The 18,034-nt window shown below is 47.7% G+C and overlaps 1 protein-coding gene across 1 annotated transcript in view; it reads right to left on the minus strand.

Moving 5' to 3' along the window:
- Window positions 1–4,319: 4,319 nt before the first annotated feature.
- Window positions 4,320–18,034, minus strand: part of LOC144509204 (uncharacterized) — a 34,245-nt gene continuing 20,530 nt past the window's right edge. Inside the window, exons 4-5 of the mRNA XM_078237677.1 lie at window positions 15,716–15,777; window positions 4,320–5,310 (exon numbers count right to left, since the gene is read on the minus strand). Of these exons, the coding sequence (XP_078093803.1) occupies window positions 15,760–15,777 (18 nt within the window). The 3' untranslated portion in view covers window positions 4,320–5,310; window positions 15,716–15,759. The remainder of the gene's footprint in view (window positions 5,311–15,715; window positions 15,778–18,034) is intronic.

The raw sequence follows: 18,034 nt of genomic DNA on the forward strand, positions 1-18,034 counted from the left end.
GGAAATAATATAAAGATGAAATTAGGGCGATTGGGAAAGGGATAGAGTGGGTAAACATGCGAGAGGCGAGGGAGATATACAGATTCCCTTTTCCTCTTGTTTATTTCTTTTCTGTCCAGCTTTCATAGGCACCGATTGCATGTTGGTCCATCAGCGATGGAGAGCCTGGTAACCAGCTCTTCTACCAATGGAGGCATCACACCTGGCCGCATCTAATTTCCCCACACATTTTCCAGCAATGTCGCTGGATAACCGTCAGGAAGGAAATCCTGACTATGTTTTGCTCTCTGTGACTACAGATTTAGCCCAGCAGGAAAGGTCTGGCAAATCCTGCCTGCTTTCTGCCTCCTTGCACTTTTACCACAGGTGAATTCAGAGTGGGGATGGTAACAGAGGGGACATCCCCACCTTTGTGAACCCAACCATTAAAAATGGCGGCCCACAGTGCCCTTTGCAGAATGGGTTGAGAGGCAGCCGGGTGCGGAAGCTGGCTGCGCGGAGGGCCTACCTCTCTGCTTTGGCACTCCTCCCTATCCAGGCCCCCTCATGTCCCCCACGGCCCTTCCTAGTTCCTCTGACAACATACTGCCAATTCATGCCAACCTGTGCCTCCCTATTCACCACCCTTTGCCTTTCACTCCATGCCAACTCACTTAGTGTCTTTGGACAGCTTTGATAGTTTCATGAGTTTTATGCACTTTTTACCACAATCATGTTGACTTTTAACTTGATGCCTACAGTACAGAAGTAGGCCGTTTGGCCCATCGAGTCTGCACCGACCACAATCCCACCCTATCCCCATGCATTTACCCTAGCTAGTCTGCCTGACACTAAGGGGCAATTTACCATGGCTAATCCACCTAACCCGCATATCTTGTGTGGGAGGAAACTGGAGCACTCAGAGGAAACCCATGCAGACACAAGGAGAACGTGCAAACTTCACAACCACTGTGCCACCGTAAGTGAAAACCTAGCTCTCCCTAGAGGTATCCTGGCCATCCAAACAAAGGCACAAAGCTCCTGACCCAACTCCAGCCCCGTCCCCTCAAAAACAGCTAAACGTTCTGGGCATAACTCAGGATTTCCAGGCTTGACGGACACTTTGTGTCCAGCGGAGAGGCTGCGTATGAAGCAATCGTTGTGGAAAGTTTCACCCAATATAGCGTTAGTCTGGAGAAGGATTTCTTTCTTGGGTTTTTGCTCAAATACACTGACATGGCAAATGAACTCTGGGCTGTTTTAAAACAACTTGTCCAAGAAAATAAAAATTGCCTTAAAAATAGTCCTTACTTTAAAAGAGCAGTAACCTGGTGTCTTTTAATATAACTGAAAATGGGTTTCACACTAAAGAAATATTTTTAATCACACCATAAAATTATCAGCTTAAATAAACCAACCTTCAATAACTGGGTGGCACAGTGGTTAGCACTGCTGCCTCACAGCACCAGGGATTCAGGTTCGATTCCCGGCTCGGGACACTGTCTGTGTGGAGTCTGCACGTTCTCCCCGTGTCTTTGTGGGTTTCCTCCGGGTGCTCCTGTTCCCTCCCACACTCCAAAGACGTGCAGGTTAGGTTGATTGGCCATACTAAAATTGCCCCTTAATGTCCTGGGATTAGCGAGGTAAATGCATGGGGTTACGGGGATAGGGTCTGGGTGGGATTGTGGTCGGTGCAGACTCGATGGGCCGAATGGCCTCCTTCTGCACTGTCGGATTCTATGAACTGAAAGTTACTAATTATATTGGGATGCAGTAGTCAGTTCCCTAGAAAATTGAATCTATACAAAATGTTTTAAAATGTGATGTTGTTGCACTAAATAGCAGCAATGTAAGTTGGTGTTTGATTCTTCTCCGGGCTGTCGCAGGTTTGATTTCTAGTGCAACACATTTTAAACTCGTGCAAAAGATTGTAGCCACTGGATTTGTGCTTGGATGTAACAAGCGTTAGAAAATTCATGATCTCCTGTACTCATTTTCATGGAACCCCTACAGTGCAGGAGGAGGCCATTTGGCCCATCGACTCTGCAACAACCACAATCCCACACTATCCCTGTAACCCCACGTTTACCTCGCTAATCCTCTGACGCTAGGGGCAATTTAGCACGGCCAATCAACTTAACCTGCACATCTTTGGAGCGTGGGAGGAAACCAGAGCACCCGGAGGAAACCCACACAGACACGGGGAGAATGTGCAAACTCCACACAGACAGTGACCCAAGCCGGATCCCTGGTGCTGTGAGGCAGCAGTGCTAACCAGTGCCACCCGATTTTGTTGATTCCAGTTGAATTCTACTGGAAAACCCCCCCAGTGTGACTGCAGGGAAAGTCCAGTTTCAATGATGGCCTCAATTGGGCGAAACCTGTGTTGGATTAACTCACAGATGGATCATTTTCCAATAAGATAAAAGCAAATACTGCGGATGTTGGAATCGGAAACCAAAACACAAAATGCTGGAAAATCTGAAACAGTGTGGCAGCTCTGATCCTCATCCGATTTCAAGTTCTCTTTTAGTTCTGATAAAGTCATCCAGAAAACGTTGGCTCTGTTCTCTCTCCACAGATGCTGTCAGACCTGTTGAGATTTTCCAGCAGTTTCTGTGTATCGTTTTTCAGTGTCAATGTTGATCTGGTCAGATGAATAAGAAGCAGGTGGTGAGGTATTTACTTCAAAGACTTACTTCTGCGGCAAGTGACTCACCTCCTGACTCCCCAAAGCCTGTCCACCATCTCCAAGGCTCAAGTCAGGAATGTAATGGAATACTCTCCACTTGCCTGGATGGGTGCAGCTTCAAGAAGGTCGACACCATCCCGGACAGAGCAGTCTGCTTGAATAGCACCTCATCCACCACCTTTTAACATTCACTCCCTCAACCATCAGTGCACTGTCCACAAGATGCACTGCAGTAACTCAATAACTCCTTCTACAGCACCTTCCAAACCCAAGATCTCCACTACCTAGAGGGACAAAGGCAACCGATAACATAGAACATAGAACATTACAGCGCAGAACAGGCCCTTCGGCCCACGATGTTGCACCGACCAGTTAAAAAAAAAACTGTGACCCTCCAACCTAAACCAATTTCTTTTCGTCCATGAACCTATCTACGGATCTCTTAAACGCCCCCAAACTAGGCGCATTTACAACTGATGCTGGCAGGGCATTCCAATCCCTCACCACCCTCTGGGTAAAGAACCTACCCCTGACATCGGTTCTATAACTACCCCCCCTCAATTTAAAGCCATGCCCCCTCGTGCTGGATTTCTCCATCAGAGGAAAAAGGCTATCACTATCCACCCTATCTAAACCTCTAATCATCTTATATGTTTCAATAAGATCCCCTCTTAGCCGCCGCCTTTCCAGCGAAAACAATCCCAAATCCCTCAGCCTCTCCTCATAGGATTTCCCCTCCATACCAGGCAACATCCTGGTAAACCTCCTCTGCACCCTCTCCAAAGCCTCCACATCCTTCCTGTAATGTGGGGACCAGAACTGCACACAGTACTCCAAGTGCGGCCGCACCAGAGTTGTGTACAGTTGCAACATAACGCTACGACTCCTAAATTCAATCCCCCTACCAATAAACGCCAAGACACCATATGCCTTCTTAACAACCTTATCTACTTGATTCCCAACTTTCAGGGATCTATGCACACATACACCTAGATCCCTCTGCTCCTCCACACTATTCAAAGTCCTCCCGTTAGCCCTATACTCAACACATCTGTTATTCCTACCAAAGTGAATTACCTCACACTTCTCCGCATTAAACTCCATCCGCCACCTCTCGGCCCAACTTTGCAACCTGTCTAAGTCTTCCTGCAAACTACGACACCCTTCCTCACTGTCTACCACACCACCGACTTTGGTGTCATCAGCAAATTTGCTAATCCACCCAACTATACCCTCATCCAGATCATTAATAAATATTACAAACAGCAGTGGCCCCAAAACAGATCCCTGAGGTACACCACTTGTAACCGCACTCCATGATGAATATTTACTATCAACCACCACCCTCTGTTTCCATAACTGGGAACATCACCTCCTAAGGCTTCCGTCCTGACTTGGAAACATATCACTGATTCTTCACTGTCGCTGGGTCAAAATCCTGGAATTCCCTCCCTAACAGCACTGTGGATGTGCCTACACCACATGGACTGCAGCTGTTCAAGAAGGCAGCTCAACACCACCTTCTCAAGGGGCAACTAGGGAAGGGCAATAAATGCTGGCCCAGCCGTTCCCATGGAGCGTGTTAGAATCTGAAGATTGGTCCCCTTCTCCCATCTCCTTAAGCATGAAGAACAGGTACTTAACATCCAAACTTTCAATGTGATTGGTTTTATTTTACTCGGGACACCATCTATTCTACTGCGCAAATCAAGTTTCACAGCTGTGCATCCTGGAATATGAATAAGTAACCAAAATAGGTTTCTGAATTTTTATATAAAAGATATAGATAGAAAATTCCTTGCTTGGCTTTAAGTGATTTTAACTTTTGCAAACTTCCTCAAATAAAATTAAAACAGGATGCTCGTCCATCGTCAACATTTTGACACATTTTCTGACCAATTTTGTTTTCTGCATTCTTTCATTTTTTCCACAGCGGACGGTACTGGTCCTTGCTGGGATGCTGGCACTGGAGATATGCCACCTACTACAGAATCTGACCAGGGTGGCAAGCCAGACATCCACTCGAACCCCCACCCCGCCCCCCGAAAGTAATGGCCGCAGATGCTGACAGGCAGTCCCTCACCAAGTAGCTGTGTTGCATGCGGGAGGTTAAAAGCAGCAGCTGCTCGCGAGCCATTGATCTGTCCGAAGGTGTCCCAGCCACATCTCAACATCCAGGCAGTAAGAGTGACCAGATAGCAATCGGGAATGGGAATGGTTTCTCTCCCCCTGTCGAGTTCAGGAAAACTGGGAGCAGTCCGTCTTGCTGCCTGAGCTCCCCGCCCAGCAGTGAAACTGGAAAAGTTGCTTGGCCTGAATGAGCAAATCCATGTAGAGTTCTCCACTCACCTCCCGAACCATCGCAGGAGCTTTAGCAGCAGCTCCTGGTTAGGAAAGCAACTCCCGCTCTGCATTGCTCTAACTTCAGCCAACCAGACTTTTTGGGGAAAAAAAAAGCAGTCAAATTGGTTCAGTCCGTTCCGTTTTCAGTCACTTGGATAGCTTGTTATGGTGACCATTCTTCACAGGCCTTCCTGCCTGACCTCCGCGTACACCACTTCACCCGCTGCCCTGCCTTTCCAATTTCCCACTGGAGGTAAATTCACAGCAGCGTAGCGCACCTCTTCCTCAGGACCATTCTGGGGAAAGAAGCAGAAGGGTTTCATTGACTGAACATGGAAGAAGCAGGAAGTTAGGGTGAGTGAGTGCACGCTTCCTCTTCCTCGTGCTTGCTGGCTTGTGATTGAGGGGAAAATCTCACACTAAAAAGTGATTGGCCGGAAGTCTCTGGACGTTCACACCAGCGGGATTCTCTGGGTCCTGCCAGCAGTGAACCCCTCCCACAGGTGGCATGGGGGTGACACCAATGGGAAACCCCACTGATAGGAAACCGTGTCTCTAGGGAATGCCACGCCCCCTTCCACACGCGACTGGGGGCGGGGCGGGGAGGAGGGGGGGTTGTGAAGAGAGAAACTCAACAGGACTTGGAAATGTTTTCCGCAAAAGTTGGCCAATTCCCCCCCCCCCTCCACCCCATTGCCAATACTCCCGAGATACCAGAGCTGCTATTTCTAATGTCTCCCCCTGGGCGATGCACCCAGAGTTCGCCAGCTGCCGCCCAGGGAGACCAGACGTGATTCACTCTGGCCTTCCCTCACACCGACGTGAGGGGATTTCTTTACGGGGGAAAGGATGATTCAGACAAAGGCCTGATGATGAGATGCAAATGTATTATAATGATGTTCGCAATCCCCCGACATCACTGGCAGGGGGCGGAGACAACCACATCACAGTTTACATTTGTGTGAAACCTGATTCATAGAATCCCAACAGTGCAGGAGGCCATTCGGCCCATCGAGTCTGCACCGACTACAATCCCACTCAGATCCCTATTCCTGTAAAAGGAGATTTACAAGGATGTTGCCTGGATTGAGTGGCATGCCTTAGGACAGGCTGAGGGAGCTCGGGCTTTTCTCCTTGGAGAGACGAAGGGTGAGAGGAGACCTAATAGAGGTGTATAAGATGTTGAGAGGCATAGGTCGGGTGGACTCTCAGAGGCTTTTTCCCAGGGTGGAAATGGCTGCTACGAGAGGACACAGGTTTAAGGTGCTGGGGGGTAGGTACAGGGGAGATGTTAGGGGTAAGTTTTTCACACAGGGTGGTGGGTGAGTGGAATCGGCTGCCGTCAGTGGTGGTGGAGGCGAACTCAATAGGGTCTTTTAAGAGACTCCTGGATGAGTACATGGAGCGTAATAGGATGGAGGGTTATAGGTAGGTCTAGAAGGTAGGGATGTGTTCGGCACAACTTGTGGGCCGAAGGGCCTGTTTGTGCTGTAGTTTTTCTATGTTTCTATGTAACCCCGCATATTTACTCTGCTAATCCCCCTGACACTAGGGGCAATTTAGCATGGCCAATCCACCTAACCCGCATATCTACGGACTGTGGGAGGAAACCGGAGCACCCGGAGGAAATCCACGCAGACATGGAGAGAACGTGCAAACTCCACACAGACAGTGACCCGAGGCCGGAATTGAACCTGGGTCCCTGGCGCTGTGAGACAGCAGTGCTGACCACTGTGCCACCTGTAAATTTGGAGTGGAGATTTTCCACTCACGTTGTCAATCCTGCCTGATAAAAACAGGTGTGGAAAAGCCACCCCATCCCACATTGTGAGAGAATTAAAGATTTCAATAACTGGTTACCCTCCTGGAGATATTTTTTCCCTAACGCCACTGTCATAGTTAAATTGAGAAAATTTGATCAAATATGAAGTCTGCAGAACTTGTTTTATGAAACCTGTAACGCTTACAGTGATTTTACCATAATATGTAGCAACTCTGCTACTAAAACAAAGTTAAAAAAACAAGACAATCTTGTGTTTAAAAACAGAGGTTTTACCATGGCATTAATCTAAGTTTCTAGTAGGGTTGGCTGACCGACAGGCCAATGTTATTGATGTGAGAATGTAACATTCCAACTGCCTCAGGAATTCACATCAAAGCTGCCGATGTTAATGCGTGATCAATGCGAGGTGATGCATTTTGCTAGATTGAACCAGGACAGGACTTACTCAGTTAATGGTAGGGTGTTGGGGAGAGTTACAGAACAAAGAGATCTAGGGGTACAGGTTCATAGCTCCTTGAAAGTGGAGTCACAGGTGGACAGAGTGGTGAAGAAGGCATTCAGCATGCTTGGTTTCATTGGTCAGAACATTGAAAGACAGTAAGAAGTTTTACAACACCAGGTTAAAGTCCAACAGGTTTATTTGGTAGCAAAAGCCACACAAGCTTTCGGAGCTCCAAGCCCCTTCTTCAGGTGAGTGGGAATTCTGTTCACAAACAGGGCATATAAAGACACAGACTCAATTTACATGAATAATGTGGAGATCCTCTCCACTTGGAGCTGGCAGTTTGCGGTGTCGATGGAGGGGCTTGGAGCTCCGAAAGCTTGTGTGGCTTTTGCTACCAAATAAACCTGTTGGACTTTAACCTGGTGTTGTTAAACTTCTTACTGTGTTTACCCCAGTCCAATGCCGGCATCTCCACATCAGAACATTGAATACAGGAGTTGGGACGTTTTGTTGAAGTTGTACAAGACATTGGTAAGGCCACACTTGGAATACTGTGTACAGTTCTGGTCACCCTGTTATAGGAAGGATATTATTAAACTAGAAAGAGTACAGAAAAGATTTTCTAGGATGCTACCGGGACTTGATGGTTTGAGTCATAAGGAGAGGCTGGAGAGACTGGGACTTTTTTCTCTCGAGCTTAGGAGGCTGAGGGGTGATCTTATGGAGGTATATAAAATAGAGGGGGGGTAGATCAGCTAGATAGTCAACATCTTTTCCCAAAGGTAGGGGAGTCTAAAACCAGGAGGGCATAGGTTTAAGGTGAGAGGGGAGAGATACAAAAGGGTTCAGACGGTGGTGAGTGTTGGGAACAAGCTGCCAGAGGTAGTAGTAGAGGCGGGTACAATTTTGTCTTTTAAAAAGCATTTAGACAGTTACACAGGTAAGATGGGTATAGAGGTATATGGATCAAATGCGGGCAATTGGGACTAAGCGGTTTAAAAAAAAAGGTGCGGCATGGACAAGTTGGGCCGAAGGGCCTGTTTCCATGCTGTAAACCTCTATGACTCTATGTTTATATAGTGATTGTTAAGAACAGGAAAGACGGAGGCTGAGGGGAGACCTGATAGAGGTCTACAAAATTATGAGAGGCATAGACAGGGTGGATAGGATTTTTGGTGGGAACCAGAGCAGTAGGTCAGCAGGAGATCTAACTGAGGGAGAGCTACAGACTAAGGCCAGTAAGATTAAGAGGAAGAGCAGGCAGGGAGTAGTTGTTGAACACCGTGGGACTGGTGGTCTGAAGTTTCAACGTGAGGAGTATAACAGGTAAGACAGATGAACTTAGACCTTGGATTAGTACTCGGAAGTATGGTGTTGTTTCTATTACAGAGACTTGGTTGAAAGAGGGACAGGATTGGCAGCTAAATATTCCAGGATTTAGATGCTTCAGGCAGGATAGAGGGGGATGTAAAAGGGGTTGGGAAATTGCATTACTAGTTAAGGAGAATATCACAGCTGTACTGAGGGAGGACACCTCGGAGGGTACAGGCAATGAGGCAATATGGGTAGAGCTCAGGAACAGGAAGGATGCAGTCACAATGTTGGGGGTTTATTACAGGCCTCCCAACAGCCAGCGGGAGATAGAGGAGCAGATATGCAGACAGATGTTGGAAAGATGCAAAAACAACAGGGTTGTAGTGGCCGGTGATTTTAACTTTCCCGACATTGACTGGGACTCACTCACTGCTAGGGGCTTGGATGGGGCAGAATTTGTAAGCAGCGTCCAGGAGGGTTTCTTGAAACAGAATGTAAATAGTCCAACTCAGGAAGGAGCCATATTAGACCTGGTATTGGGGAATGAGCCCGGCCAGGTGATCGAAGTTTCAGTAGGAGGGCATTTTGGGAACAATGATCATAATTCCATAAGTTTGTGGATAAGGACGAGAGTGGTCTTCGGGCGAAGGTGTTAAATTGGGGAAGACTAATTACAACAACATTGGCAGGATCTGGAGAGCATAGATTGGGGGAGGCTGTTTGAGGGGAAATCAACATCCGACATGTGGGAGTTTTTCAAATGTCAGTTGATTGGAATTCAGGACTGCTATGTACCTGTGAGGATGAACGATAAGTGTGGCAAGTATCGGGAACCCTGGATAACAAGGGATATTATGAGCCTTGTCAGAAAGAAAAAGGAAGCATTCGTAAGGTCTAAAAGGCCTGAGACAGATAAAGCCCTTGAAGAATAGAAAGAACATAGGAAGGTTCACCATGGTAGGCTTCTGCAGAAAATGCAGATGTATGGGATTGGGGGTGATCTAGGAAATTGGATCAGGAATTGGCTAGCGGATAGGAAACAGAGGGTGGTGGTTGATAGTAAATATTCATCATGGAGTGCGGTTACAAGTGGTGTACCTCAGGGATCTGTTTTGGGGCCACTGCTGTTTGTAATATTTATTAATGATCTGGATGAGGGTATAGTTGGGTGGATTAGCAAATTTGCTGATGACACCAAAGTCGGTGGTGTGGTAGACAGTGAGGAAGGGTGTCGTAGTTTGCAGGAAGACTTAGACAGGTTGCAAAGTTGGGCCGAGAGGTGGCGGATGGAGTTTAATGCGGAGAAGTGTGAGGTAATTCACTTTGGTAGGAATAACAGATGTGTTGAGTATAGGGCTAACGGGAGGACTTTGAATAGTGTGGAGGAGCAGAGGGATCTAGGTATATGTGTGCATAGATCCCTGAAAGTTGGGAATCAAGTAGATAAGGTTGTTAAGAAGGCATATGGTGTCTTGGCGTTTATTGGTAGGGGGATTGAATTTAGGAGTCGTAGCGTTATGTTGCAACTGTACACAACTCTGGTGCGGCCGCACTTGGAGTACTGTGTGCAGTTCTGGTCCCCACATTACAGGAAGGATGTGGAGGCTTTGGAGAGGGTGCAGAGGAGGTTTACCAGGATGTTGCCTGGTATGGAGGGGAGATCCTATGAGGAGAGGCTGAGGGATTTGGGATTGTTTTCGCTGGAAAGGCGGCGGCTAAGAGGGGATCTTATTGAAACATATAAGATGATTAGAGGTTTAGATAGGGTGGATAGTGATAGCCTTTTTCCTCTGATGGAGAAATCCAGCACGAGGGGGCATGGCTTTAAATTGAGGGGGGGTAGTTATAGAACCGATGTCAGGGGTAGGTTCTTTACCCAGAGGGTGGTGAGGGATTGGAATGCCCTGCCAGCATCAGTAGTAAATGCGCCTAGTTTGGGGGCGTTTAAGAGATCCGTAGATAGGTTCATGGACGAAAAGAAATTGGTTTAGGTTGGAGGGTCACAGTTTTTTTTTAACTGGTCGGTGCAACATCGTGGGCCGAAGGGCCTGTTCTGCGCTGTAATGTTCTATGTTCTATGTTCTATGTTCTATGGAACTTAAGGAAGGAATTAGGAGGGCTAAAAGGGGTCATGAAAAGTCCTTCGCAAACAGGATTAGGGAAAATCCTAAGGTGTTTTATACGTATGTAAAGAGCACGACGGCAGCCAGGGAAAGGATTGGTCCACTCAAGGATAGTGGAGGGAATCTATGTACGTAACCAGAAGAAATGGGCGAGATACGAAATGAATACTTAGAGTCATAGAGGTTTCCAGGATGGAAACAGGCCCTTCGGCCCAACTTGTCCATGCCAACCTTTCTTTTAAACCCCTAAGCTAATCCCAATTGCCTGCATTTGGCCCATATCCCTCTACACCCATCTTACCCATATAACTGTCTAAATGCTTTTTAAAAGACAAAGTTGTACCCGCCTCTACTACTGCCTGTGGCAGCTTGTTCCAGACACTCACCACCCTCTGTGTGAAAAAATTGCCCCTCTGGACACTTTTGTATCTCTCCCCTCTCACCTTAAACCTATGCCCTCCAGTTTTAGACGCTCCTACCTTTGGAAAAAGATATTGACTATCTAGCTGATCTATGCCCCTCATTATTTTATAGACCTCTATAAGGTCACCCCTCAGCCTTCTGCGCTCCAGAGAAAAAAGTCCCAGTCTATCCAGCCTCTCCTTATAACTCAACCCATCAAGTCCTGGTAGCATCTGAGTAAATCTTTTCTGCACTCTTTCTAGTTTAATAATATCCTTTCTATAATAGGGTGACCAGGACTATACACAGTATTCCAAGTGTGACCTTGCCAATGTCTTGTACAATGTCAACAAGACGTCCCAGTCCTGTATTCAATGTTCTGACCAATGAAACCAAGCATGCCGAATGCCTTCTTCACCACTCTGTCCACCTGTGACTCCACTTTCAAGGAGCTATGAACATGTACCCCTAGATCTCTTTGTTCTGTAACTCTCCCCAACGCCCTACCATTAACTGAGTAAGTCCTGCCCTGGTTCAATCTACCAAAATGCATCATCTTGCATTTATCTAAATTAAACTCCATCTGCCATTTGTCAGCCCACTGGCCCAATTGATCAAGATCCCATTTCAATCTGAGATACCTTTCTTCACTGTCCACTATGCCTCCAATCTTGGTGTCATCTGCAAAGTTATTAACCATGCCTCCTAAATTCTCATCCAAATCATTAATGTAAATGACAAATAACAGTGGACCCAGCACTGATCCCAGAGGCACACCGCTGGTCACAGGCCTCCAGTTTGAAAAACAACCCTCTACAACCACCCTCGGCTTGTCTCCTCATCCATCAAGTCCCTCTCTTTGGTGAATACTTTGCCTCAGTATTCACCAAAGAGAGGGACTTGATGGATGAGGAGCCTAGGGTAGGCTGTGTAGATATTCTGGTCATGTTAGCACGGTAGCACAGTGGTTAGCACTGCTGCCACTTTCAGTGATCGATGGACATGTACACCCAGATCTCTCTCCTAAGGGTTCTATCATTTACTGTATAATTCCTACATGCATTGGACCTTCCAAACTGCATTATCAATGCAGTTGCTAACCACTGTGCTAACCACTGTGCTACCGTGCTAACATGACCAGAATATCTACACAGCCTACCCTAGGCTCCTCATCCATCAAGTCCCTCTCTTTGGTGAATACTGAGGCAAAGTATTCACCAAAGAGAGGGACTTGATGGATGAGGAGACAATTTGGGCGGCACGGTAGCACAGTGGTTAGCACTGCTGCTTCACAGCTCCAGGGTCCCGGGTTCGATTCCCGGCTCGGGTCACTGTCTGTGTGGAGTTTGCACATTCTCCTCGTGTCTGCGTGGGTTTCCTCCGGGTGCTCCGGTTTCCTCCCACAGTCCAAAGATGTGCGGGTTAGGTTGATTGGCCAGGTTAAAAAAATTGCCCCTTAGAGTCCTGGGATACGTAGGTTAGAGGGATTAGTGGGTAAAATATGTGGGGGTAGGGCCTGGGTGGGATTGTGGTCGGTGCAGACTCGATGGGCCGAATGGCCTCCTTCTGCACTGTAGGGTTTCTATGATTCTATGATATCAAAAAGGAGGAGATAATGGGCGTCTTAAAAAGCATTAAAATGGATAAATCCCCAGGGCCTGGTGGGATCTATCCCAGAATACTGAGGGAGGCAAGGGCAGAAATTGCTGCATTCTTGAGAGAAATCTTTGTATCCTCATTGGCTACAGGTGAAGTTCCAGAGGACTGGAGGATAGCCAATGTTATTCCATTGTTTAAGCAGGGCAGCAGGGATAATCCAGGAAATTATCGGCTGGTGAGCTTTACGTCAATGGTAGGGAAATTATTGGAAAAGATTCTTAGGGACAGGATTTACTCACATTTGGAAACAAATGGACTTATTAGTGACAGACAGGATGGTTTTGTGAAGGGGAGGTCGCGCCTCAATAACTTGATCGAGTTTTTCGAGGAAGTGATGAAGATGATAGATGAGGGAAAGGCAGTGGATGTTGTAAAGCCTTTGACAAGGTCCCTCATGGGAGACTGGTATGAAAGGTGAAGTCACATGAGATCAGAGGAGAGCTGGCAAGATGAATACAGAACTGACTTGGCTATAGAAGACAGAGGGTAGCAGTAGAGGGACGCTTTTCTGAATGGAAGGCTGTGACTAACGGTGTTCCACAGGGACCAGTTCTGGGACTTTGTTGTTCGTAGTATATATAAATGACTTGGAGGAAAATGCAGCTGGTCTGATTAGTAAGTTTGCAGACAACACAAAAATTGGTGGAGTTGCGGATAGCGAAGAGGATTGTCAGAGGATACAGCAAGATATAGACCGGTTGGAGACTTGGGCGGAGAAATGGCAGATGGAGTTTAATGTGGACAAGTGTGAGATAATGCATTTTGGAAGGTCCAATGCATGTAGGAATTATACAGTAAATGATAGAACCCTTAGGAGAGAGATCTGGGTGTACATGTCCATCGATCACTGAAAGTGGCAACGCAGGTGGATAAGGTTGTCAAGGAGGCATACGGCATGCTTGCCTTCGTCGGTCGAGGCACTGTCTGTCAAAATTGGCAGGTCATGCTGCAGCTGTGTGGAATCTTAGTTAGGCCTCATTTGGAATATTGTGTACAATTCTGGTCGCCACACTACCAGAAGGATGTGGATGCTTTGGAGAGGGTACAGAAGAGGTTTACCAGGATGTTGCCTGGTCTGGAGGGTATTAGCTATGAGGAGAGGTTAGAGAAACTCGGTTTGTTCTCACTGGAACGACGGAGGTTGAGGTGTGACCTGATAGAGGTTTACAAGATTATGAGGGGCACGGACAGAGTGGATAGTCAGATGCTCTTTCCTAGGGTAGAAAAGTCAAGTACTAGGGGGCATGGGTTTAAGGTGCGTGGGGGAAAGTTTAGAGGAGATGTACGAGGCAGGTTTTTTACACAGAGGGTGGTGAATGTCTGGAAGGCCCTGCCCGGGGAGGGGGTGGGAGCAGGTACGGATTCTGTAAGTGCATACATAGAAACATAGAAACCCTACAGTGCAGAAGGAGGCCATTCGGCCCATCGAGTCTGCACCGACCACAATCCCACCCAGGTGGGATTTAGTTTAGGCAGCATCATGATCGGCGCAGGCTTGGAGGGTCGAAGGGCCTGTTCCTGTGCTGTACTGTTCTTTGTTTTTCCCAGGGTGGAAGTGTCAATTACAGGGGGCACAGGTTCAGGGTGAGAGAGGGAAAGTTTAAGGGAGATGTGTGGGGGAAGTTTTTCACGCAGAGAGTGGGTGGTGCCTGGAACGCGCTGCCAGAGGAGGTGGTGGAAGCAGGCACCTTAGCAACATTTAGAGGCAACTGGATGGATACATGAACAGGGAGGGAATAGAGGGATACGGACCGAGTAAGGGCAGAAGGTTTTTTTTAAAGTTAGGACATCATGATCAGCACAGGCGTGGAGGCCCAAAGGGCCTGTTTCGGTGTTGTATTTTTAAAAATTCTATTATTGAAATATTATTCATAGAATCATAGAATTCTACAGTGCAGAAGGAGGCCATTCGGCCCATCGAGTCTGCACCGACCACAATCCCACCCAGGCCCTATCCCCATAACTCCGTACATACACCCCAACTCGTCCCCCTGATGCTAAGGGGCAATTTAGCATGGCCAATCCACCTAACCTGCACATCTTTGGACTGTGGGAGGAAACCGGAGCACGCGGAGGAAACCCACGCAGACACTGGGAGAACGTGCAGACTTCACACAGACAGTGACCCAAGCTGGGAATTGAACCCGGGTCCCTGGTGCTATGAGGCAGCAGTGCTAACCGCTGCGCCACCCACTCATTTATTTGTGGGTTTTGCTCTGTGCAAATTGACGGCTTAAGCAATGACTGCAATTCCAAAGTAATCATTAGATGTAAATGGAGTTCTAGTGGTTGGTGTCCCTGCCTCTGAGCCAGAAGCTCTGGGTTCGAGTCCCACCCCAGGAATCAATGGCCAAGGAACGTGGCCAAACAGGTTGAGAATCAACCTGGAAATTCATTCCAAACATACACAAATGTCAGGCGGTGAGAGTGGGAGAGATTCCTGGTCAGACATGTGATGGAAAGAATGTTGGAGCCTCGACCGTCACTGACCATAGCTCCAGACTACAACACGCACAGGAAAGTTCATATTTCCATCGCAACTTGGACCGCTGAGGGACTGGAACACACCTCAAATGTCCAGTGGATGTGGCAAGATGCTATACGAATGCAAACTAAACAAGGACTGGAGAGAGTGGACGTGGGGAAGATGGTTCCGTTAGTGGGAGAGACTGGGATCCTAGGGCACAGCCTCAGAGTAAAGGGACGATCCTTTAGAACCGAGATGAGGAGGAATTTCTTCAGCCAGAGGGTGATGAATCTGTGGAACGCATCGCCACAGAGGAGGCTGGGTCATTGAGTGTCTTTAAGACAGAGATAGTTAGGTTCTTGATTGGTGAGGGGATCAAAGATTATGGGGAAAAGACAAGAGAATGGGGTTGAGAAACATATCAGCCTGGATTGAATGGTAAAATGGACTCGATGTGCCGAATGGCCCAATTCTGCTCCTATATCTTATGGTCTTATTTCTTTATTACCTCTCTGGGGGTTGCACTCCGGTCGGTTGACGCCTTGTTCCCAGTCAATGTGAGAGCCCGACCTGATGGATTGAAATAAAGGGGATCAGTAAGAGGGTAAAATGGGGTTAGCAGAAAATATTAGTTCTGTTAGACCTCAGGATAAAAATAAGACACTGCGGATACAAGACATCTGAAATCAGAACAGAGAAAACTGGAAATGTTCAGCAGGTCAGACAGTGTTGGTGAAGAGAGAGACAAGAATGTTCCCCCCCCCCCCACAACCCCCACCGTGTGTTTTGTGGGGGTGGAGTCAGTCCGTTATTGGCTGGTGGCAGGATCTTCCAGTCCCGCTGCTGTCAACAGGGTTTCTGTTGTTCGCACCCTCCGTCTGCCATTGGGGAACCCATGATGGGCTGGGGGGGGCGCGGGGTGGGGGAGGCGGGAGGAAAGAGGGGAATAGTTGCTGCTAACAGGACCAGAAGATCCAGCTGCTGGGGCCAGCTGGAAAATCCTGCCCATTTCACATTGATAAACTTCCCTCAGGCTGATGCTGGAGGTAAACAACTTAGAAACAAGAAGAGAGACAGTTAAAAAGGAGGAAGGGGGAAAAAAACAAAATGGAGGTTCTCTGTGATTGGGTCCGAGTCAGGAGACAAATAGGGGGGTGATGCAGGGCAGGAGGCAATGTCGGAATGAAGAATTGATCTGGAGGAGGGACAAATGGTGATTACAAAACAGGCGGAAGATTCCATCTGTTCTTGTGACAGAGTCCTCACTCAGAGGGGCAATTCTAATCAAAGAAATTTCCTGACCCACAGAATCTGTAACTCACTCACTTCTGGCTTTAACTCAGGCTGGAGGGTGAGGGTACGCATCAAAGGAGGGGGTGGGCTTTTTCCATCAGATACTGAAGCTGCCACCCCGATGTCATTAAACTTTTCAACTCAAAGACTCTGGCCAGATTTCCCAAGCATCAGGTAACGGTGGCTAACTCCAGGGTGGATCCAGTGACTCCGCGTCTTCACCCTGTCTGAGGAATCCCCATCATCAAGCACCAGCCCCTGTGTGACCCCACACACCTCCACTCCGATCTTCAACATCCCTCCAGCCCAGGTTCTCGCAGACCTCCCCTCGAGGCCTCGGATGTGCCCCCCTCCCCCCTCTCACTGGTGATTTGCAGCCTCCGAATTGACCTTTCCTCTAAATCGATCCCTCATTGTCCTCACCGCACCCCAACAGGCATGACCCCCCCCCTCTACCTTTCCACTCAGACTTTCCTCTCCACCCCTTCAGACTTGGGACTTGATCATTATGCAGTCTTCACCAATCAGTCCCCTGTCAGACTGTAAGTCCCGGGTAGGGGACCAATCACTGACGACACCTTTCAGACACTCCTGTTCCTAACAGATCTGAACAGTAACATTCAGCCCTGGTCCAGTGGGTACATGAGCGGCGCAGACCTGGAGGGCCGAAGGGCCTGTCCCTGTGCTGTATTCTTTAGAGGTTAGACACAGTGCCAGACGAGTGGGTGATATCACTATTACTGATTTATTGGAATATCAACAGACACAAATATATTATTGAGGATGGGGCAGGCTTATGGCGTTCTTGTGGCGCAGTGGGTTAGTGTCTCTACCTTGAGCCAGAAGCTCCGGGTTCGAGTCCCACCCCAGGACTTGATGACCAAGGAGGTGCATTCATAACATGCCAAAACACATTGAAAATCAGCCTGTAAAATCCTTCCAAACACACGCCAATGGCAGGCAGTGAGAGTGGGAGAGATTCCTGGTCAGACATGCAAACGCACAATGAGTGGTGCATTTCAAGCTATTGCATCAGGTCTATCCAACAGTGATTTGGACAGTGGTTGGCACTGCTGCCTCTCAGCGCCAGGGACCCGGGTTCAAATTCCGGCCTCGGGTCACTGTCTGTGTGAATCTACATGTCCTCCCCGTGTCTGCGTGGGTTTCCTCCAAGTGCTCTGGTTTCCTCTCATAGTAAGAAGTTTAACAACACCAGGTTAAAGTCCAACAGGTTTATTTGGTAGCAAAAGCCACACAAGCTTTCGAGGCTCTGAGCCCCTTCTTCAGGTGAGTGGGAATTCTGTTCACAAACAGAACTTATAAGACACAGACTCAATTTACATGAATAATGGTTGGAATGCGAATACTTACAACTAATCCAGTCTTTAAGAAACAAAACAATGTGTCTTATAAGTTCTGTTTGTGAACAGAATTCCCACTCACCTGAAGAAGGGGCTCAGAGCCTCGAAAGCTTGTGTGGCTTTTGCTACCAAATAAACCTGTTGGACTTTAACCTGGTGTTGTTAAACTTCTT

Source organism: Mustelus asterias, chromosome 21 (assembly GCF_964213995.1).
Source record: "Mustelus asterias chromosome 21, sMusAst1.hap1.1, whole genome shotgun sequence".
NCBI classification, from domain to species: domain Eukaryota; kingdom Metazoa; phylum Chordata; class Chondrichthyes; order Carcharhiniformes; family Triakidae; genus Mustelus; species Mustelus asterias.